At 34.0% G+C, this 24,593-nt stretch overlaps 1 protein-coding gene across 8 annotated transcripts in view; it reads right to left on the bottom strand.

The window, feature by feature from the left end:
* Positions 1 to 6,814: 6,814 nt before the first annotated feature.
* Positions 6,815 to 24,593, bottom strand: part of LOC105344215 (pleckstrin homology domain-containing family G member 4B) — a 43,883-nt gene continuing 26,104 nt past the window's right edge. For all 8 annotated transcript variants that reach the window (XM_066079491.1, XM_034480010.2, XM_034480011.2 and 5 more), the window contains 19 exons: positions 23,631 to 23,754; positions 23,006 to 23,105; positions 22,755 to 22,859; positions 22,517 to 22,633; positions 21,926 to 22,176; positions 20,988 to 21,126; positions 18,218 to 18,340; positions 15,584 to 15,778; positions 14,283 to 15,157; positions 13,231 to 13,392; positions 12,626 to 12,875; positions 12,056 to 12,289; positions 10,009 to 10,086; positions 9,705 to 9,878; positions 9,168 to 9,345; positions 8,928 to 9,047; positions 8,310 to 8,489; positions 7,919 to 8,055; positions 6,815 to 7,762 (listed from right to left, as the gene is read on the bottom strand). In XM_066079491.1, coding sequence (XP_065935563.1) covers positions 7,757 to 7,762; positions 7,919 to 8,055; positions 8,310 to 8,489; positions 8,928 to 9,047; positions 9,168 to 9,345; positions 9,705 to 9,878; positions 10,009 to 10,086; positions 12,056 to 12,289; positions 12,626 to 12,875; positions 13,231 to 13,392; positions 14,283 to 15,157; positions 15,584 to 15,778; positions 18,218 to 18,340; positions 20,988 to 21,126; positions 21,926 to 22,176; positions 22,517 to 22,633; positions 22,755 to 22,859; positions 23,006 to 23,105; positions 23,631 to 23,754 — 3,548 coding nt within the window. In that variant the 3' untranslated portion in view covers positions 6,815 to 7,756. The remainder of the gene's footprint in view (positions 7,763 to 7,918; positions 8,056 to 8,309; positions 8,490 to 8,927; positions 9,048 to 9,167; positions 9,346 to 9,704; positions 9,879 to 10,008; positions 10,087 to 12,055; positions 12,290 to 12,625; positions 12,876 to 13,230; positions 13,393 to 14,282; positions 15,158 to 15,583; positions 15,779 to 18,217; positions 18,341 to 20,987; positions 21,127 to 21,925; positions 22,177 to 22,516; positions 22,634 to 22,754; positions 22,860 to 23,005; positions 23,106 to 23,630; positions 23,755 to 24,593) is intronic.

Raw genomic sequence — 24,593 nt, 5'->3', positions numbered from 1 at the left:
TGTTACCTAAAAATATGCCTTTTGCCGAGTTTAAACCTATAAAGCACATTTTGATGCACATGCAATCTCACATGTTATTCTTATTCCAATAAAGACTTGATAGTTAATGACTTATGTTGAGTTAAGTTGTTAGATGACGCAGATATAAATTTAAAGATAAAATAAATTGGTAAAATGGATGTATATAATGAATCTGACCCCAATGCTGTTAGTGACAGACGAGTTCCGCCGCTATACGTGTGTCGATTTTTTCGCATTTTTAAAACCATTCCTTCATGTGGCAATTGTCTTGGAACAGTGTATTTGGTTTCTCGAATAAATCGATGAACAATAGATTTATAAAATTAAAGAAAAATAAAGAAAAAAAAAATATATAAAACTGTTGACAATTTGCATAGGCCAAATTTGAGGTCATATCAATTTTTAAGACAAGGGGGTGGGGTCAAATTTTAGGCAGCCAACGTTTGGATCAGGCCATTTAGATCAGAGAAGGCCATACCATAAAACTGGATTCTCTCTCTCTCTCTCTCTCTCTCTCTCTCTCTCTCTCTCTCTCTCTCTCTCTCTCTCTCTCTCTCTCAGTATCACATTTACACAAGGAATATATAGTTAGTGCATAGAGAAGTTAGAAGGAGATTTAAAGTTGGGGCCAGATTTTAGAGTATGCCGCCCATGCACCGCGCGGCTTCTGCAAAGGGGAGATAAAGGGAGGTTTTTAAGAGTATATGAATTGGTAAACTAATTAACAAAATCACAAACGTCGTAATTCGTGTAGGCTCGTGCAAATATATACTACATGCAACTCAATTGACATTGTATGCATGTGTTACAATCAAAGATTTATAAATTTAACAATAGATTGTTTAAAAATCTTAATGTTTCATATATGATGAATACAATAAAATGTTTTCCTTGGTTTTTAATAGGATATAAAGAAAGCAAGCTTTGCAGATAAAGTATACAAATCGCGTCAGACCCACTTTCCTTTCATTGTAAAAATTCTGAACAAGCCTCTAATATGGGGTGACAGTCAACTGCATGTTTTCTGATCCAAATGGATGCATGTACCAAGACGGAAGGAGCGTGTACTGGTTTTCGGTTCAAGGTCAGTCACCAAGATGTGAAATTTATTGCATCTCGGATTCTAAATGCACATAAACTACTGTAAACCAACTTTTATTCGCGACGATTTTATTTCGCGATTTACCTCCGATAAGCTGGTTCGCGACAACTTATGTTCGCGACCAAGCGTTCTCCAGACCAGTCTTGTTACATGCGCGGATCCAGAAAATTTTTCCAGGGGGGGTCCGAAGGATAATTGTGTTTGCCAGGGGGGGGGGGGGTCCGAGGCATATTTTCGCGATAATTTTACTATGTAAATTTAATAAATTTTCATTTTCCAGGGGGGGTCGGGACCCCCCCCCGACCCCCCCTCTAGATCCGCGCATGTGTTATAACAACCATATGACAACGAATGGTTCGCGGCGAGAAATATTCGCGACGACGATGTTCTAAATACAAGTATACTTTAAAAATAATAAAATGCTTTATTTGGTGATTTATTTGGGTGTATTTACATCTACTGAGTATGATTCCATCTATTTCTTACGGAAACGTATAGTTAATTCATAGCTCTATAGAAACTACAGGACTGAAATCTACACGCTCCGTGCAGGACTGAAATATACATGTCCCGTTTATTGATTGGTCGGAACCTACAGCGATCTAAGAAAAATCACTGAATGCACGAAATAATCATGGTGATTTTAGACTCAAATTCGTAAAGGAGACGATATGGCTGTTTATTTTAGCTTACATACCGATCTAGTTAAATCTAACTTGCAGTCAATTTATCAATTTATATTAAAAGAAAGATGTAAAGGAAAAATGACAATAACAAACTGTCAACCATCTCAAAAATCCATAAAGCGATCATTGCAGAAAAAATTACACTTTAGTAATAATTTCAGGAAAGTTATTTCTGTTTAGGGCCCATATTCTTAAAAATAATGCAATTCACATGGGTCATAAATATAATAAATGAACATACATGTATTAAGTCCCCATTTTATATCTAAATATTTACATCTACCAAGTATGATTCCCTATGGTGTCTTCCCACTTAACTAAAATTCTAAATATTTTATGGGTGATTTTAGCTAAGTGAGAATAGTGCACAGGTAAGGGTGTCAAAGAACAAAGGAAATTAATTACAGGTGAATTATAGTCTGTTCAATTATTGACCTTAAGTTAGTGCAAATTTCCTTGGGTGGATTGAAGCTTATTTTACCGATAGACAATTAACAAAGAGTGAATTTAGAAGGTTTTTCATCTACTTATAAAACTACACATGCTGGTATAATTGTTATTTAATTAGAAAATCTTAAATGTTTATGCAAGTCTGCTGTCCAGCCTAAACTATATTAGCATTTATTATTATTATTACTCTCCGCGTATTGAACACCAATGAAACATTGTATTAAATTTTCATATGATGATCTATTTTTTTCTACCACTTTTTGTATTATTACTATTTTTTTCTCTTACTTACTTATGCTTACTAACACATGTAATACTATGTTGTATTATAATTTATATATAATTTATTAGACCCTTGACATCACAATTTAATGCAATATGTTATTATACCTCATGTACCATTGTATGATAATGGTTTGAGAGAATAAATTGAATTGAATTGAATTGTATTACATAGTCTCTTTATACCATTGTAAAGTGGTTTTAAGATTGAAAATGAATCTGGGATACCACAAGGGTCACTCAGTATCAGTGCTTGACCCTTTTTTGTTTTGGATATATATTAATGATACTGCTGATAGCATATAGAATAACATAAGATTATTTTCTGATGATACATTACCCCTGTTTCCTATTGTTGATTCCTTATACTTCTCACAGAAATCCATAGTCAATTCATAGCTCTAAAAAAACAGCCAGACTGAAATCTATCGTTTATCGGTTGGTCGAAATCTACAGCGGCTGAAACTGACAGGACTGAAATCGACACAGCCTGTTTATCGATTGGTCGAAACCCACAGCGACCTAAGAAAAATCACGGACTGCACGAAATAATCAGACTCAAAGTCTCCCAGGAGACGATTTAGCTGTTTCTTTTAGCTAGCATACTTAGTACATTAACAGTTATTTAGTGAATTTTACTTACTTTTTATAATTAATAGTTAATTAGTTGAAAAGAAAGATGTACATATTAACAATAAAATGCGGGTTATGAAGGTAGCGATCTTTGCAGAAAAAAATTTACGTAACCTGCTAACGCGGATTATGTATTTTTTCTGCAATGTCGCCACCTTCATATCCCGAATGAATCACCAAAGAAAGCATTTTATTGTTTAAGGTATCTCACTCCTCATGTTTTGATTTCATTTCGCAGATGTTCACTATATTTTAAAGGAATATGATTTTATTAATTTAAACCTCACAGATAGATCATCATTTCATAATTACACAACATTCATAAAGAAAATCCATTTGAATTCAAGAAACAAACAAGTTTTTAGGGGAATTATTTTCTCGAAACAAGCGATTTGATGAATTTTGAATATACTTTTCTTTTTATTATACTTTATTCATTATTTACATCTTTAACATTTGACAGGTTTGTGACATGTTCTATATGTTCTTTGTGACTTGTACAAAACTAAATTTTGAGAGAGTGATGGACGTTTAGCATAAAAAAAAAATGCAAATCTATAGAAAATGTCTGAATTTTTGGAAGCCAAATTTTGAGAGAATTTTACCTTTGAAGCCAAATATCTAAAATTTGACATCACTGACCCTCCATGTTTTATTATGTCAAAATGATACTGAATACATATCGAGGCAAACTGGATTAATCTTATAAAATTCTTGATATTCAAAATGTTTTTATTTCAAATTAAATTGTAACTATTAAAGAAATTGTTTATTTTATGTGCAAAAAGGTCACACAAAAATTTATGCAGCTTCACACAAATTTTTCTCGTAATCCTTCTATTAAGTGTGACAATTGTGCATAATTAAAAACAATACTGACAACAAATCCAAATCAGGCTGAAATCACATTTTAGGTGCAAAAAAGGTAAAAATAAATTGGCCATAACTTAGAGGGATGAACACTGACCTCCCATTATCTTTGTATTTTTTTAGGTGTGTTTTATCTACAGATTTCAATGATATACTTCTTAAGAAATTCTTGATACAAGAAAATTGAGGAGTGGGATACCTTAAATGGTTATTGCATAATTGACATATTTGTATTTCAGGTGCCAACCTCCTTAATAATTTCACACTTTCTAACCTCAAATTCATATTGTGGTCCCTTTTCTTTCAAGAGTTTCAGTTTAGACAACTTAATATATATCATATACAGTACATGTCAGGTTTTATATTTAAATCAAAGTACTGAAGAACTGACGGGAGTTGATTTTGTCGATGTTTATTTATTTTAAAATCAATGATATCTTATTTTGCATGACAAGTACATGTAGTTTCTAATTTGAAATACGCACACTTTTATAGTATGAATTTTTGGACTTTTTCGACAAGAATGTCGAGAAACCCCCATATGAATCATGTTCAATAATATTTAAAGATAAAATTAATTAAATCAAACTAAGTATCAGTAATAGAAATATTTCTCGAAAATTGTGTGGATCCAAGCAATATTAAACTCTAGTCTCGTTCAACCAAACGCTCGGCTGACACCGTAAATCTCCGACAAGGATTTACGGAGACAGCCCAGCGTCGAGTTGAACGAGACTATATTGAACTCTGGCGTAGGAATACATACGACTACAAAAAATATTTAAATTGTTCGTACCATTTAAAATCTGACTCTTTTCAAGGTATTTATAAACTAGAACTGTCCTAATGGGACTAATACCCCCGCTAGGCTAATTTCAAATGGGACAAATAATTGAATTGAATAATAATTAAGGTTTGGAACACATACAAAAAAAAAATTCTAGAATTGTAAAAAAAAAAAAAAAATAGTTAACAAAGAAAAATTAAAATCAAAATTGTCAGAATTTCACTGTAAATACATATCTATAACAGTAATACATTTACAAATGTATGTATTTGATGATATTTTTTTTTTTAATTTAATTGATTTAAAGAAAAACCAAAAAAATGACAATAACCCCTCCCTTTGCAGTGAATAGAAATACCGGTAGCCAAGCAATGCTCTTCTGTTGATAAAACTTTCAATATCTTTCTAATAAGAGTCTTGACAGATGCAATTAGTTGTTTCAAATTTTCCTCACTTTCTCCTATGGCACAATTGAACTCCATATCAGAAAATTGATCCCATAGGACTATGATTTTCTTTGGTGAGCTTGTTAAGTTTAATAAACTCCCAAAACATTACCATAATTACCATACTATGTAAAAATATGTAAAAAAGAAAATTTAATATTACAAACAATTTTAAAATTGCCAAAACACTACAATCATATCAGTAATTTTGAATTTCATTTAAATTAATGCCCAATAGGGTCACTTCATAAAATTACTTGACAAATAAATTTAAACAACCGCTAAAAATAGTTTAACTTCTTTATTAATAATTATATTATTTATTTCCTTATAATGATAGACCTTTTGGTTTACATGAAACAGTTTTAAAATAGCCTCAAAACCATCACCCATTTTACAGATTATCAATTTCCCCTAAACACATGCTCCATCTGAGCCATGGCTCAGATAATGGCTCCCTTGGGACGAATGAATTCAGCCACACTTGTCTTTGATGTTCTCATTAGCTCCTAAGAATTTATCATTGACAAACAAAAACTTTGCATTGTCAGTTGATAGAATACTTATAAAAAATAAATTTTTTTTTATTAATTAAGACATAAAGACAAAAAACTCCATCTGGATGTATTTATATAAATATATTTTAGAGTGTTTTCTATTAATTAATCAATAAAATCTGTAATGATTACCTCCCTTACTTTTCAACATTAGTGTACAATATATAGAATAAGGAAAATGAAAACTGTCATAAAATCATTAAATCTTGTCTGATCTTAAAAAAAATTGCAGGTGCACATCTTCAGATGGTGTTCAACATATGTACAAATTTTCAAACTGTTCCATGCAGTAATAAAAAATTCTATAGGGGGGACAAAGTTGCGTCTACAGACAGACGGACAGACAGACAGACGGACAGACGGACAGACAGACAGACGGACAGACGGACAGGGTGAAACCAATATACCCCCCTAAACTTCGTTTGCGGGGGTATAATAAGTTTCCTTGAAAAACAATGCTTTAGCATACATTACATCGAATTTATCAATTATTTTCAATAACTAAGTCTTGTCAGCAGCAATGATATGTGCTGAGGTCCAAACACTGTTTCACTTTCGGTTTGTCTGAGTAACTGCATAGGAGAGTTGATTAAAATCAACTCCCAAAAATGACCATGTTATTTTTAAAAAGTGTTTATTGAAAGAAAGTTAGACCCCCATTTATTTACCTTTAGTTTTGTCTTTTTAAAATTCTCCTGGATTAAGAATTTCATGTTAATGGTTAGACTATCAGATCATTTGGAATCTCTATTAGCCAGTGACTGGATAGTTAACTATGAGTAGACCCCACCTTCATTTAATCGGAGTTTGTCACATACTTCCCAAAGTCCAAGCTCTTGTTAAAATGATTCTAAAGGACTTGCAAGGAAGTCAAAACAAGAACAAAAAGTTCATAATTATTTTGCCCAACATATTCAATTACAAAACTTTCAATCTTAACATGCAGAATTGTCTTCATTGAATAAAACAAAAACCAAATTCAAATTTTGACATATTTAATACTCATCAATTAAATGTACAGTGATTATTTGGCATTTGAAGTATTATCGACTGATAATCAGCATTATAGAATGACAATATGCACAGTTACAATAAATAACAACAAATGTACAACTGCCTCAAGGAACAAAAAAATCTAAATTTGGTCTCTTCAATAGAAACCCACGGTAATGATGATGAAAAAAAAAGAATAAATATGGATGAGGTAGAAAAATACGAGTGAAATTCTTTTGATCCTGTTGTTAACTTTGTTTACACAAATAGAGAAAAAAAATAAAATGCTGAAAACAGATCTACACAACCTTAACATGTAAAGAAGACACAAAGACAATTAGCACCATATCCAGCAGTAACAATCCTTTGGTACAGAATGGATTCTATTTCATTTTACAACATTCATAAATCTTTGAGTCAATGTTTAAGCACTCAAAAGCATTTCCTTCAGTTTCAAAATCCATACTCCTTGGAGCAAATGTATTCTCTTGAGTCCAATTCTCAATTGTTATTCAAACTTTTTGTTTCCAAGTTTGGTTCACCCTTTTATCTCGAAATTGATATCCCTTGAAAACCGACAAAAGGAAGAACCTCATGGAACAGGCGGGCATGTCTTACAACTGAGCTTACAACAAAGTAGTAAATATTTACACCTTTTTAATACATTTATTATAATGCAAAAAATTATATAACAATTTACTCACATTTATACACACATGTATTTTACCAGTACTAAGTTGAAGCATTTGTTAGTTTATGAAAAAAAGAGCATTTGGTTGTACATGTACTACTAAGTTGTAAGTTCTTTTGCAAAAGCGATGCCCAGGATTATTTTACTCCCGTGGTAATTGAGGATTCCGAATGGCAGTAGTCTTTGTTGTACTGTAAGTCTATTTACTTTCTCATCACAGCTGCCCACTAGTAATCAATCAAACCTGCGGAACAAATCATTGAAAAATAGTTAAAAGATTCCAAAGTCAACAACTTTTAAAAAAACTTCATTACAGGTAATTAAAGCACTATTTTGAAAATATATAATGGTACTTGTAGTAAACTCCGGCATTTAATTTAGATTTTATCAGCTAACTTACATCTGTGCTAATTGTATCACTAAACAGATTGGACTCGTTGATTGCAGGTTGCCGTGTAAATGCAATGCCTCTTTCTGATTGGTCGTATCTGATCCCATGGTCCTCGCCCGAAGAAATGTCTGTTCCAATACCACTCTCTAAAAAAAAGAGAAAAAAGAATTGGCATTGAACTAGAAAATTGAAAGGTATAAAAACATTGGTTTCATGACAGGAGTCTATTCATCCAACCTCCCCATTGTATATGAATTACTACTATAATCTTAAAGAATCTTAATTTTGTTCATGCCCATGCTGAAACTACCATATATTTTGTACAACTTCATGAAAATGTACAAAAGCATACTTAAGATATTGAATATAAAGACAAGAATATCAGGTGCCCTGGCTTTACCATTGGAGAGATAGTTGGTGGTTCTTGAGGTGTCCTGGGGTAGGTGGTGGGGGTGGAAGGCCCCCGAGTGGCTGCTGCTGGAGGAGGAGGTACTACTGATGGAGATGATGGAGTGGGGGCGCTTGTTGTTCTGATACATGTGATCAAATGATGATACAGCTATGGAATTCCTTGTACGAGCTGTAAATAAATGTGAGTATGTAGTCAATAAATATGTATACATGTATTTATTTAAACATACAATGAAGTAGAGGCAATACAGAATATAAACACATGTACATGTATACATGTATAGATTTTTTTTACATGCATGATAAGGCAATTGTCATGCCAAAAAGTATTTTATATTTCTATAGTTATATATATATATATATATATATATATATATATATATATATATATATATATATTTTTTTTTTTTTTTTTTTTTTTTTTCTATTATAGATTTATATAATCATTGTACATCACATTAATAAATGTCCAACATATGTTAAAGGGTGTAGATGCAAGAATTGTGATAAAATTACAGTAGTTATTTTCATAATGATATTACATTAAACATGATAGTTATGCAGTAGCAAATGAAGAGAATGCACAAAATTATTTTCAAATACATACACTGGAAGTTGCCAGATGCCACATTGATAAAGCGGTCATTTATCTGGTTGGCACTGGGTTTGATTTCTAAGCAGGGTTTGTTTCCAATTCCCATTGTGGCCATCTCAGACATGTGCTTTTCTGCAAGAAAAAATTTACCAAGCTTAATGACCTTATCTTTACATTTTCTAACAAAGTTTATTAATTCCTATTAAATCTCCTCAAGAAATTATCACAAGTTCTAACAAGTTCATAACCCACCTCTGTTTGTGATGGCTTGGTTCCACAGGACACGTGAGATTTCCTTCACCCAATGATGACGAATGTCCGAGCTTTGTGCTTGTAAAATGTAGCTTTCCCCCTTTGATCTCTTACGGAACCAGATCTCAAACTTGTATCCAGTGTCCCCATAACTCTCTGTCAGCCCTACTTCAGCCATCTGTAAAATATATGACATTCAATTTTAACTCCTGAATTTACAGTACTTCCTATATGCACCATGCTTAATTCTATGCAAATAATTTATGACCTGTTCCAAAAGTAGTTAACTAACAAATAAACTTCTATAGGTGAATAAAACAAATGCTTTATATTTTGAGAAAACCTAAAAATCTGAAAAATATATCAGAATTGTCTTTGCACCAAACAAGAGTTGTATAAACATTCTTGCTTCAACAAAAATGGCTAATTCAATCTGCTAAAAGAATTTGCAAACTCTGAATTTTCTTAATGTGAATTGTCTTTATAGAAAAAAGGAGTTTATTTTATGACTTTTTGCCGAAAAAAAAAGTTGAGTACCTTTAAGGAGAATTTGTAGAAATAGCTGTCTGGTCCCCCGCTGCGGCCTCTCCTTGTCTTACTGAACAGGATCAGATCCTCGAACAAGAACACGTGACGCAGAGACTTCCTCCTGCCCTGCCACACAATGAACTCGTCCTGTCGCAGTAACCTCCCTTGTTCTTGTAAATTGACCTATCAATCAGGCAACGGTGAAGTTATTTTAGTAATACATGCATTTTTATTCATTATAATGAAAGTTTGAAATAGTCATGCTTTAAAAAGAGATTTTTGAATGAGATTTGAATTCTTTCACATTTCTTACATCACAGTCACGAAGAGAATCCATTGCTAGAAGATCATTGCCATGGCGAAGTTGGAACTTGACCATTTGTTCAGCTGCCTGTTTACAAAAATAAAAGATGGATGGTTTGAAAAAATACCAGTGTTCTGTACAACATGCATTTCAAATGTTTTGTTTTGAACATATTTTATTGATTAATCAAAAGGATCAGAAGCAAGTTCTAACAACTTACAAGTTCTTACATTTCAAATAACCCCTCTGAATGTAGTACATAAAAATACATTATTTTGTTGTTAAAGAATAAACCTTTTTGTTTTATATTTGTTAGCTTGTTTGGATATATTGAATAAATTCTTATAACATACAAAAAAAGACAAATTATATTTTTACGACTAAATGTCGTGAATTTGTAGACATGAACTAGAGGTACTGTGAGCAAGCTCACAATTGATACCCCCCGCTAAGATAAAAATCATAATGCGTGTATTTTTCCAATTATAGAAAATATTGGATGAATCAATTTCACCGTCCATTTTCTATAAATAACAACTGCTCCCTTTTTTTTTTTAAACTGTTGGTCATAAGCTATATTTGGGTGAAGTAAGAACATTCAATGCTTCTCCATAAGAAAGATAATGACCGGACACGAATTTTGCACTTTTTCTGCCAGTGACCTTGACCTTGCCCAAATGACCTTGGGTCAAGGTCATGACACACCCTTTGGTCCTAAGCAATATTTGTGTGAAGTTAGAACATTCAATGCTTCTCCATAAGAAAGATAATGACCGGACACGAATTTTGCACTCTCTCCCAACGACCTTGACCTTGCCCAAATGACCTTGGATCAAGGTCATGACACACACTTAGGTCATAAGCAATCTTTGTGTGAATTAAGAACTTCCAATGTTTCTCCATAACAAAGATATGGACCGGACACAAATTTTGCACTTTTTCTGCCAGTGACCTTGACCTTGCCAAAATGACCTTGGGTGAAGGTCATGACACACCCTTAGTCATAAGCAATCTTTGTGTGAAGTAAGAACTTCCAATAACTCTCCATGAGAAAGATATGGACCGGACACGAATTATATATTTTTTCTGCCAGTGACCTTGACCTTGCCCGAATGACCTTGGGTCAAGGTCATGACACACCCTTAGGTCAAAAGCAATCTTTGTGTGAAGTTAGAACTTCCAATAATTCTCCATAAGAAAGATATGAACCGGACACGAATTTTGTATTTTTTCTGCCAGTGACCTTGACCTTGCCCGAATGACCTTGGGTCAAGGTCATGACACACCCTTAGGTCATAAGCAATCTTTGTGTGAAGTAAGAACTTCCAATGTTTCTCTATAAGAAAGATATGGACCGGACACGATTGCACAGACAGACGGACGGACAGATAGACGGACGGACGGACGGACAGACGGACAAGGTGATTCCTATATACCCCCCCAAACTTTGTTTGCGGGGGGTATAAAAATGTCATTCGTGAAAATTCCCCCATGATTTTCAAAAGTTGGCATGTATGACATTTCCTCTATTTTTATCAACTTCTTCTACTGGTGTCAATTTAACCCTTGCTCTGCTGTATTGATATATTGTCAAAGAAACCAAAATCGTGAAAGAACAATTAACTTTAAAGACTGATTTACTTGTTTAAAATAGCATCAGTTAATCACAAGAAAAAGTTCAATAATATGATTTTAAAAAAATGCTGAAAACCTTGTTGGACAACTCAACAGACAAATGTCAGACATAAGTACAGACAAATATTACAAGAACTGTAAATTTAAAATTAACAGCTTGTAAAAAAACTTCAGATAACTTTTCCAAGCTGTTAATGACAATAACAATCAGACGAAAAAAGACTTCCTCCTGTTAATTAAAATCTTTTCAAGACCCAGATGTAAAAGTCTCTAAAGGTTACCTAAAAATTCAGGTGAAAATAGATTTGCTCATAACTAAAGTATAAACCTTTCAAGACCCCGCTGTACAGATCTCTACAGTTGAGATTTCTTTATGACTACAATCCTTTCAAGACCCTGATGTAAAGGCCTTGGAACTCACCCGAAGATCCTGATACTCCTGGTCCGTGGGGGGACACTCCTTCATGATCTGTTTCAGCAGCAGGGCGTATTTCCCCATCCTCTGTACCGGCTTTAGCAGGTAGCTGCCCAGGTCCATTTTGTCCCCCAACTTGGCTTGCTTATCCTTGAAAAATACTTTTCCGTACTCTGCCATCAACATGTCTGACTTTGGCTTGTTCTTGTTATAGAGGGCATAGAGGTAAAATTGGGACTCCTGTTGGAAAGAAAAAAATATGTCTCTGAAAAGGTCTCTCTAAGTACAAAATGATTCGACAATTCTTTTGGGATATCTTGCAGCAAAAATCAAATTTTTGATAACAAGGTATGCTTAATTTCAGTTTATTTCAACTAACAAAATTAAGGCAGCAATCTAAGGGTTAAATTCTACTGGAATTCTTAAAAAACATTTTATTGTCAAAACAATTGTGGAAAACAATTCAATTTTTTTTAAAGTCCATTATCGGAGATGCAGTAAAACATTAGAAAAGAGGTTCTCAGTACCGGTAATTATAACACTGCCCATTAAATGACAAATAAAAGACAGACTTACATGCATGAGAAAGTAATGAGAAATCTGGAACGGGTTCCTCTCACATCTCTCCACCTCCCTCAGGAAGTACTGACGGTGGAACTGATAGATCTTCTCAATGTTCCCAAAGATGATGCTGCCCTTCCCCCGCAGGGCCTGAGGTACATCTGGGCGCTGGAGCTCAGGGATGTAGTTCTCTATGACATACTGCAGAGACAGGACATAGTCCCTCTCTGTCTGTACCATCTCCCGCATGATGTGGGTCAGTGTTCTGTAGTACAACATAAAAGGGTTAAATTTCAGTTTGAACTTAACAATGTAAATCATCTCTTATCTGCATGAGAGAGTTGCAACAATTTCTTGTAGGAATAAAATATATCAATATTGTCTTAATTTTTTAAAGATTTTTAAACATAGACTAATTTCATGAAAATTTCTCATTACAAACCACTTTATCATTAGTCAATCATGAAAATAACGTCATTGCCAATGAAAATCAGGTTACAGTCAGTCATGATCTAAACAATTTATTAAAATGTTGAGACATTATAAGCCTACACCAAAGTTTGGTTGTTTAATATAGAATTAGGGGCATAGCTTTTCATAGGTACATAAAAGTTTCACACCTTTTACTCTTTTCTGCACTGGACAGCTTAAGTTCTGATACTGCTGGCATGGATGTGAGATGTGTGTTGACAGGGACAGGGGTCCATTCCCGAGGGAGTGGGGGAAGAGGTGGAGGATTGTCCTCCCCTGGGGCTTGATTCTCCGTCTCCTCCTCTGGAAGGCTACAAAATGAATTCAACCTTAATGAAAGACAAAACTTGAGAATGTCTTAATAATTAATGCAACCTTGAAATGCGAAACACAAACTCAAAAAATGCCTAAGAATAAACAATTCACAGTAGGCAAAACCTCTTGGAATAGAATCCTTATACATAAACAAGCTAGCTATCACTTGGGGATAATAAAGAACCACTTTGGCCAAAAATAAATGCTAATAACAAAACATGCGGAGAATCTTTAGTTCAGTGGCTAAATAATGGTATTATGATAACAAATTTTGCTCTTGGTATCTAGATCAATAAAAAATATCCTGTTCCAGCAGAGTACAAGAAGTTCATGTTTTGGCTTTATGATTGATATAATCAACATATTTATATTAGATTTCGGTCAGTTTATAGCTGATTTGATTTGCAGTGGTAAAATCAGCAATAACTTGGTGAACCACTATAAAGAAATCACACTAAACTGCTTGTAGATTGATATTCTAAGGATTTTCTAATGAACATGCCACATAAAATCTCCCAAAGAATACTTTCATCAGATTGTAAATCAATTTTCCGTTCAGACCTCCAGTGCTACTCCTTGCCAAGAAAATGACCTATTTGATATGGAAACTACGCTCTTAAAAAAATTACCATTTTTTTTTGTGTTTTTTGTTTTATGGGTTTTTTTCCAGAAAATAAGTGCATTACAGGAAAAATACAGCACTTTTCCATCTTACTCTCTATTACTACAAGCTTTACTTCACGTAAAAAAACTTTAAAAACAAATACTTCACATTACTTTGAATTATATTTAGAAATATCTTCTGAATATTTGGGGCAAAAAATAATTACTTTCAAGAGAGATTTTCAGTGGAAAAAAAAGAAAAGAAAAAGAGTCATCAACTGACCTTGACAAGCTGTCAGAACTGGCAGTGATCAAACTGATGGGTCGTGGGTCCTGACTTTTACTCCACACTTGGTGGTTCCGGTCCATTGACTGGTCCTCCTCCTCCATAATAATGTTGCCTGGTGAGGGAACAGTGGGAACGCGCTTGAGGACCTTTTTCTGGGGTCTGTGGTAGGGAAGACTTGAGGTAGAGTTAATGGGTGACACAGAGTGGAGGGGTTGGGGTTTGAAGTCATGGCTGGGGGAGGCATTGGCCATGTCACTTCCTGTATCGGTGAGGTCCTCCCGCGAGGACCCATGGCGGGATTCAATGAGGGACTTGGGTAGGGCTGTTACAATACGGTCAGACATGTCTTGAGTGTAAAAATCTTCCCTTGGTAACTGAGACCGTAGGAAACGATCCGACATACTTTTGCGTAGTTCGGGGTGGGGTCTCACTACCCTTAAAGGAGTACTGGAGGACTGGGGCTCCCACACGGACTCCTGGGGACTGGGAAATCTCCTGGAACTCACAACACTAGATGCTGGGGATTGTTCACGGCTCAAGGATTTCATGCTATCCGGGGGACTAGTCTCTTGTTGTTCTACTTCAAGTTTCTCTCTTGCCCTTTTGAGTGTACACTGCCGTAACATTAGCAGTTTTTGTGTTTCATCACATCGTTCTTTGGCCACGCGACACTGTTCCAATAATTTGTCGCTCTGAAGTTTTTCTGCCAGATCAAACATGCAAGTGAATGTTTCTGGTTTCATTACTGGGTGATCACGTAAATATAAATCCAGACTTCTTAGTAACTTATCCAATCCGTTCAATGTTTCACAGTGTTCCATTTTCATACTTGCCACATATTTCATTGCATCTAAGGCCCACTCGTAAGTCTGAAAATCAAGGTGATAATTACTTATGATGTAAATGACAAATGAAATTATCATCCATTCACATTGATGGAAATTCCATTATTACATGTACCGGTAAATGGTAATCCTGTGTTTCCATCATATCAGTCTAAGGCACATGTACACGTTTATGTCCGCATGTTACAACAATTATAAAAGCAATACATGTACAATTACAGTTACCAGGAAAATATTTTTATAATATTAGTATTCACACTTGAAGAAAAACTTCCCACTATACCCAGTAAACTTTTGCTAAACGTGTTATCAAATTCAAACAAAAAATAAATCATAAGATGCAAAAACTTTCATTCACATCAATTCACATTTTAATACAAAGTCTTTGACTGACCATGTACATCTAATCAATGCTTTTCATCCTCTACTTTCCACACCACAGACACTCACCTTATCCAACAGCTGGTAACACTTGGCGGTGCGCTCAATCTGTTCCCGTGTGTCCTCCAGTTTGGACGTGAAGGACTGGAGGTGCTTCTTGAGAGTCCGAGCCAGCTCCTTGTATCCAGTGGCTTCCTCGAAGTTCCCGGACTGAGCAAGCATGCTGGCCTCGTCCAGCAGATCATTGCCCTTCTCTATGTGTGTCTGAAATCAATAGAGAAAAATATTCATGAAAAATGGTAGATTCTTCATTTGAGAGAGTTAGATCTTCAATTTGTATGGAACTGCTGATGTGAGGGGAGAATACTGGAAAACAACGGCTTCCAAACTCTGGGAATTGAATTGATAAATTGATAAAAGCTTTTTATTTTTCCCTTTTTAAACAACTGTGTTTATTACCGAAGGATGTAGAGTCTCTTTTGAAAATTTAAACTTAAGACTTTCATAAATTCCTAATTATCACTTGGCAATAAATTAACACAAATGTCTTTGTAATTTATGAACACCTGTAGTAATATGCCTAAATTGCTAATCAATTTAGCTATCTCTTAATAATTTAAGATTGATTTTAGTTTATTTTACAAATTACTTTGAATTATTACATTCATTTTTAAAAACATTTTTTATTTTAAGATTTTTATTGGAAGTGTTTTATGGATGAAATAAAATTTAAAAATTTTTTAATAAGAATTTCTAATTAAATAATATTTAATTTCAATGCTTTCAATATGTTTTTAAAAATTAATCATAGTAATAAAAATTTATTCACAAGTATGTAACATTTGTAAGAGAAATTCATATTGAATAATTGAAATAATTGAATTTCTCTTACAAATGTTATGTCAGGTTTTAGAAATTAACGACAAAAATGAAGAATTCAAAATACTAATGTCAAGCATTTTAACATTTGAGAAAGAGAGAGAGAGAGAGAGAGAGAGAGAGAGAGAGAGAGAGAGAGAGAGAGAGTCAGTCTTACCATCCCAAATAATAAAATCCTAAATTTACACAACAATAGTGGGAGAAAATTGAAAGACTTTTTAAATTTCTTTGTTATCCAACGCACATGAATTTTTCCCATGACTTTTTTTTGTTAATCAGTTCCAAATCAGAAACAAAACTGTTAATCAGTTCCAGTGAAGAAACAAAACAACAAATACTTGTAATGAAGTTTGGTAACAAATACTCATAAAATCCAACTGAGTTTGAGAATCACCAGAAATACACCTCTCTGTGTGCTGCTAACTCCCTAGTGACTAATGCCTGTACAATTGCTGTGCAGCTCTGAGCAGCTCAGATCCTCTATTCATGAAAACATCACAAACTTATGAAAGTCTTCAAGCCTATTATGTTTATCAAGATGATAATCAAAAACAGATGGAATCAAGATAAAACATTAAACATCAGATGTCCTCCACCCCATTGAAATTAGCACAATCGGAGGCTTGGATTTGCCACCAGAGGGCAGTCTTGTCAGAGGGTGGGGTGTGATGCAGACATCTCTGTGACCTCATGCTGGGGCCTCCAAAACATAAGTAGCTGAGGAGATAATTCCAGTGAAAACACAAGATCAAGATGTGCCAGAATCTCCACAAGATTAGTTTTTGCTCAATGGCTGTGCTATAACTGTTTATTTTTCTTATGTAAACTCAACTTGATTTCTGATGCAACAAAAAGATGCTCATGCTGACACATCATCCCATCACCCCCCCCCCCCCCCCCCAACCAATAAAAAAAACACTAACAATTTCATAAGAAATTCAAATGCATCAAAAATAAACTTCATTAAGAATTAATTTCATTGAACTATTTTAATTGTCCATTGTTTGTGGTTACTACTTAATACCATAAGTACAAAATCTCCAAAATTAGGCAAATATTATTTCTCTGGACCACCTACTGTGTCACAGTTACTTACATACAAACTGAAGTGAACCTACAGTCTGCACAGAACAGAAAAAAATTCCCACCTCTATTAACCCACAATCGTTAATATCTAATTGATAATTAACTTACATTTTCCTAACTTATTGTTTCCTGTAAATTAGTATTAATATGATTTTCTAGACCTCACATTGACAGATTTTACATATGCAGCTGTTTCTCTAACAAAAACACAACAAGACAAATAAAAAAAAACCTTCTTAATCCTTAAAAAATACAGAAAACATATGTTTCTTAATGTTTTACATTTAGAATTGTGAAGTTTTGCAATATAACATCTGCTGAGTAAAATCGAAAGAAGCATGTAGAGCTATGATTCATAGTGACTATCAATCTGTTAGGATGATCAAATGATAACTAGAGATTCTCCCTAGACAGATAAAAAAATATAAGGCACTGCACAGCTATAAACTAATACCAGGAAAAAATTTCACCTTCACAAATTCAAAGAATCATGCAAGCTTACAGATAAAATATTGAAGAAAAAAATTGTTTTTTTCTTAATTTCTCATATCAGCTGAGGTAATATTTTAAAATTAGAAAAAATAAAAACAAACCTGAACAAGAAAAAGTTGGAGAGTGTTGACTTTAAAAGAAAATTTGAGATGATTCTCCAGAAGTAAAAAATCACATTACATAAAATCTCCATGGATGTTTCATGTGTATATAGTTATTATAAGAAGTTATAAGTATAAAACTTACCATAGCAGAGAAGTAGAACTTCTCGAACTCCTTCTGCTGAACGCGGATGGACTTGAGGTTGTCCCCGAGCTGGGTGTGTCTCTGTAGATACTCCTCACCTGTCCGTTCTGTCCAGGCAATAATCTAAAAATAGAAACCACAATATATGTCTGGACCATCCTAAAATTTTCTCCCAGTCAAAATGTTAGAATTTTGTTTTTTCATTGTACATTCATTGAATGTAATCTGAAGGAATCGTCTGTTAAGCAGAGGAATCTCTCATTAGGATTGGAAAGAAAACATCTGGGAAAGAAATGGCCTCAAAGCAATGGGGGGGGGGGGGGGGGGGGTTAGTCACATGAATTCATGTCTAGAAGCTTTCATGAAGATTTTATTACAATGTAAAATCAGCTAATAGCCAGTGGTGCTTCATCCCCTATCCCCACCCTCACCAAACAAAACAATGTACCAGCACACAACTGTCATGTAGCCAACATAAATTTCCCTGGACTACAAAACAATACATTCTTTCACATTTCCCCCCCACCTATTCATAGAAGAGTGTCTCCTTACTTACATCAAAAACGAAGACTTGATGGTATACCTATACGTCTTTATTTACGGTATGACACCTGTACCTGATGGATACCTGGTACAGGTGTTTCCTATCCGAGACTTCAGTTTCTGTAAACACACTGACTGGAAGGTAAAGCATATTCTTGGCAACATAGCTCTGAAGCCTTTCTTGTTCTATTAGCCTGACCTTTGATTCACCATACCCATTGTTGATACTGATAAATTAACCTCCCTGTGCATCAAAGAAATATTTTTATCAGACTGACAGAATTTGTATACTTCTCACCCCATGTTTTGAAAATTTAGCTTGATCTCAGCAGGCAATAATCAAAATCTTGTTCCATCCACAGTAGTAAATATATAGACTTACAAGAAAGGAGAAATAAATTATATGTACAAAGTTTCATCACATTCTGACAAGAAACTTCCATACAACAAATTCCTATTAGTGAACTCTTTCAAGTTTCCTCTCTCCTCCACTTGGACTATCAATAAATCACATATGGATTTTGTCAGACAGATACATGCATAACATGCATTTGAGATTCACTATCTTAGCCAAGCTATTAAAGCAGTCTCTAGTGTATTGAGGAAGAAATGGTTACATTAATGGCCATGTGTCAGAGCCTCCTTAATCTTGCAATATCTCACCAGGCTCATCACCACATTCCACAGTTTCTAGCCTCAGATAAAATAGGACTAATGAGGTCAGATAATGATGAATTGATAAGAAACATTGGTTGTTTTTTTTTTATCCAACACTCTAAAACACATGTATCTAGGTCAAATAGTTGACAGCCATGTTATACTAAATGCGAGTTTAGTAAATATTCTATGCACTCCGAATCTGTAAATCCCTATGACATATTTCAAGTTGAAACTATCTATAAAATGTTTATTTGATACCTGGTATCAATAGTAAACACAGCAATGAAATCCTAAAAAATCCATTCAAAAAATAATAAAGCCATAAGAACATCTGAAATGCCTACATCACAAAATCCTCCAATGTTTAATTAATCCTCAAACTGCTAAAACATCCCTGCAAGCTATCACTTACTCTCCCTTTGAACTTCAAAAGAGGCTAATACATAACAAACAATTATCACACTCTGTGGGGTATCTGCCTATTGTTTGGAGGTATCACTCTGTTACCTTCAATCCTGTAAGATCTGCAGGGCTGCAGGTGATTTCTAACAGGTGCTTCTAACACCTATACACTCTTATTTTCTACCACAATCTGCCTTATATCTTGATCTTGATGGATATCATTGACACAGCAAAAAAAATTAAAAAATCAAGTCCTGCTTTGCAAAACTCCCTCCTGGAGATGATTGGGTAATTTTTTGTGGAATATTGTTGCATGCCCTCCTCTAATTGAGGAAATTAATTGCTATTCCTGAAAAATCAATATTTTCTCACATTGCTGCTTTGTCAATGACTACAGCTCTCCATCCCCTAGGTCACTTAGAACACTATTTCTTCATGGTAAATTTAAAGAAAATTACCATGGCAACTTTCTTTAAATATACTACATTATGTAATGTAATTGCTTATCATATTCAATTTCAATAACACCAATCTTAATTCTTGAATGTTCCAGAACCTAGTCAACTTTATGTATCTTTGAAAAAAAAAAGCTGTGATTTTCATTGCATTCCCTATTCATATTACAAAAGCAATACATAAGTAAATGTATAATTTCATTTGAAAAAAGTTCATAAAGCAGTCAAGACTCAAATCATACTTCTTGTTTTCCATTGTTTATCCATTCATACCACAAAAGCCATACATAAGTACATGCGTACCGTTTGTCTTTAAAAATTAAATACCTGTAGTTATTTTAAGCCATCTTGACTGAAATCATATCCAAAACTGTACTTATGAGTTGGAAACTCCCTCTGATGTTTCAGAGTAGGGGAGTACACAAATTACCATCCAAACTCAACATTAAATGCATAATTTACATCAAAGCTACGTGGTTTCTGTATCTGCTATGAATAGACATCCTTGAGTCAGTAGAATAAGGCAGAACAAAATGTTAATAATTGTATCATCTTTAGAAGAATGTATTATAACATTCTTTTTTGAAATCTAACATTATCATTATTAACTTGATTATAAATTCTAAGTGGAAAAGTACATTGAATATGGAGAAGTCAGTACAAGGCTGATTTATAGAGGTAGTTTTAACCCAATCCAAACATGTACTAACCTTGGTACATTCTTCCTCGAATTCCCTGAGCTGTTGGCAGTGTTCAAGCTTGGACAGCCTGCTATCAGCTATATGAACCAGTTTAACCATGGTGCTGTTCAAGTTATCATACAACTTGTTCACAGACTCCATCAAATCCCTGGAAGTAAAATATAACATTTCTCTAGAAACCCGAACACACTGTTACACAGACATCACTGGCCTGAGCCATTCAGCCAGGTAAGGTCAATTAATCACCCAAATCAACTATACACCCAATTACAGGTACATGTACTAACACATCCTGGGTGGTGTGAAATGCTTCTATACGAACAATTCATAGGTTCATTGAACAATGCTAATTAGTAGGACATTTTTTTAAGTATCAAGTTCAAACAGTAGGTCATTTTGTCATTAGTCCTAAAAGATACTGCTTGGTATTGTTGTGGTACTACTGTAGATATTTAATAGAAAATTAATATTATTGTGGTCATAGCAGTGTATGATGTTGCTGTATGTTTTTGAAAGAAGATTTGTAATAGTAGGACAATTTTCAGTTCATGAAATATTTTCTTGCATCAGAGGTTGTCTTTTTTCCCCTAGACACAGTTAAGGTGGCACTTACGGAACACTTCCATGTTGTGATGTATTGTTTATTGAAATAAACAATAAAACCAAGTGTAATTATACAAGTAGTTTCTTTCCCAAAATTGTCACCTAACACCGTAGCGCAGAGGGTTAGAGGGTTTCTGACGAATCTGTAAGTCATAAGTTCAAAACCCGCTGGGGGTTTTACAATTTTTACCACTCCAAATATTTTTAAAAGCGAAAATTTAAGAATTCTAAACCAGTGAAAGTATTTTAATTATAATGTACTTTAATTCACATTTATATCAACAGATGTCCCATACCACCTTAACAATTGCTGTGATGCTGATTCTGTTATGTACCAAGCTTACCTGTAGTCCTCCGAGTGTCCCATGTGAGCATCCAATCTCCTGAGGCAGTTGATGATGGACTCGCCCTCATTCTGGAGTGAGATCAGTCGCGCATCGTTAAATGCAGCCTTCATGGACTGTTCATGGTGCTCAATGAGTTGTCGAGCCTCCTGAGCAGTGACCGGCATTATGTGGGGCTCACTCAGCTCCTGCATGGTGACCATCAGGTATTTAGCCACACCTCGAATCTTGCTGATGAATGGGTCCAATTCCTGTAGACAAGGACAGTCAATGTACATGTATATATACAAACATGCTTATTTAATCTTAATGTAATTCATTTTTATATGAACAAAAAATTATATCAGTGCTTCTCCTAGCTTAATTTTGGTATTATTCACTATTTAACATTTAATACATGTACTTTTAAAAAAGAAAAATAAACTATCATTCAACCAAATAGTTAAAAGATAAATCCATTATTATACACGTACTTTGTTAAGTTTGTACTCTAATTCTTAATATTAAAAGAAGAAAATAATTTTAATTACAGAATATAAATTTCTCAATTGATATATTTCCACTATCTATCAAAGGTTCAGAAAAACATACCACATGAAATCGGATCCACTCCTCATGATTATACATATAGTGTCCATCTAGATCTAATGGAAGCTGATCCAGGGGAATGAACTCTTGTAATAACTCAGGGGCAAGAAGAACATCCAACTGAAGCAGAACAAAGTTATACAGGCATTGGTAAAGTTATAGAGCTATAAAATTTCCACTTTTTCTTTTACATGCATTGCAGAGTTATCCCTCTTTACCGAAAGGTATTATTGAATGTTACCTTGAACGGAGTTTGGGAGTCGAATACAGGTGACATCTGTAGCAGGGGCTGGGTGTAAGTGTCTGCTAGGAAATGTAGGACAGCTATACCGCCAGGACAGTTCCCCTACAATATCAGTGTGTCTTGTAGTTGTTTGCATGTTTTCTTTTACTCATAGAAGTATGGATATGAAGCTCTATGATATGAAATGTTTTGAATCTTTTTTGTCATTTTTTCTTTAAACTTGATTTGCCTTCAAGTGCATTTCTTACCTCAAATAGATAGAGACTTTCTAGTAAAGTATTGATTATGGAAGAAGTAGCACCCTGTATTACTGCAACAACTGTAAAACCATGGAGTCTGACTTCGTCTCTACAATCGATAAAAAATAAAAGGTTATTGGAAATATCAAAACACATTTTACTGAAAGTGCTCTGATAAATTAATCTACCGTTCTAAAGTTCTTCAAGTGTACATAAAATGATACATCAAACGAAGATACAAATCAGTTTCAAAACTGTTTAAAGATAAAAAAATTTATTTACTAAGATTGATAAACTAGCAGCAGGCTAAAAAATAGAATTAATGATCTGATGTAGAGAATGCCAGAGAACAACTTTTCTTTACTACATTTTGATACAAAGGTAACAAAAATTCCATAAACTACAATTCACATTCATATCATCGGATGTTATTTTTACAGGATACAACAATAAATCTACTCCAGACACATTCATCATGATCCATATATAAATCTTTAGTTTTTTTTCTTTCATGTGTAAAAGTTCAATTGCTGAGAATTTGATTTTGGCAAGTTGCAAGGTCTTCCTAAATTAGGTGTAAATAAAGTTCTAGTGTAGTACAAGTGAGGTACAGTATGTCAGTCGGTTGGTGTACCTGGGTATACTCCTGTAATACATCAGGAGTCTGGCCAGCTCTGTGCTGGGCACCTGTTGGTTCTGCCACAGGGAGCTGTTTGTGAAGATGAACACGACTGGACGCTCCTCTGAATCTCGGCTCCCTACAAATCAGATATTTAACAAATATTAAACTACTGGTACTCCATTCAAAACCACCCTCTTCCTTCTATATCAAAATATTTGCTTATACCTGTATGGTAATAATTCTCACAATATACAAAGTCTGAAATTTATTACACTCACAATAAGAGACTTTTGCTGTTTGTTGAAATACCATGCTTGTTATCATTGTAATCATACAATAAATATGTTTACCAAGTCATAATACTGAGATGAGCAATAAAAGTTACATTATTTTTCCATTTTTTAAGGAGGGGGAGGGGGCATAATATTCTGACACTGGTCTTTAAATTGGTGCCATAACCAACCACATGATTGTCAAATAGCTATCACTCATAAAGATGAATACATAAACTTCCTAAAACTACAATGACTCATATGATTTTGTACCAGTATATGCAATGTAAGAACATTGAACTGAATACCGGTAGTTATAAAAATAGTCATATTGAACTGAGAGAAGTTTTTCTCATAAGGCATACCATTTTCAGGAATTAATTACCGGTAGTATTTTAAACATTACAGCACAAGCAAAATATTTGGAAAAGTTTGTAAGATATGAAATTATTTAGGAATTAATACAAAATTCAAAAAATTCTACATGTACATGCACTAATTTGTAATTTAAATAGGTACATGTATTTAAGAAAAAAGAAGAAATTTCATTTGCAAAAGTTAACCAGCTTAGAAAGAATTTACAGGTCAATCCCCCTTGTCTTTTTAAATTCAATAATTAAGTAGTTTATCACTTAAAATATCACAACCTGTTTACATATTCCAGGTGAGAACTAATTCAAAATATCAACACAGAATTAGATCA

Source organism: Magallana gigas, chromosome 3 (genome assembly GCF_963853765.1).
Source record: "Magallana gigas chromosome 3, xbMagGiga1.1, whole genome shotgun sequence".
Classification (NCBI taxonomy): domain Eukaryota; kingdom Metazoa; phylum Mollusca; class Bivalvia; order Ostreida; family Ostreidae; genus Magallana; species Magallana gigas.
This window is presented reverse-complemented; position numbering and strand designations above follow the sequence as displayed.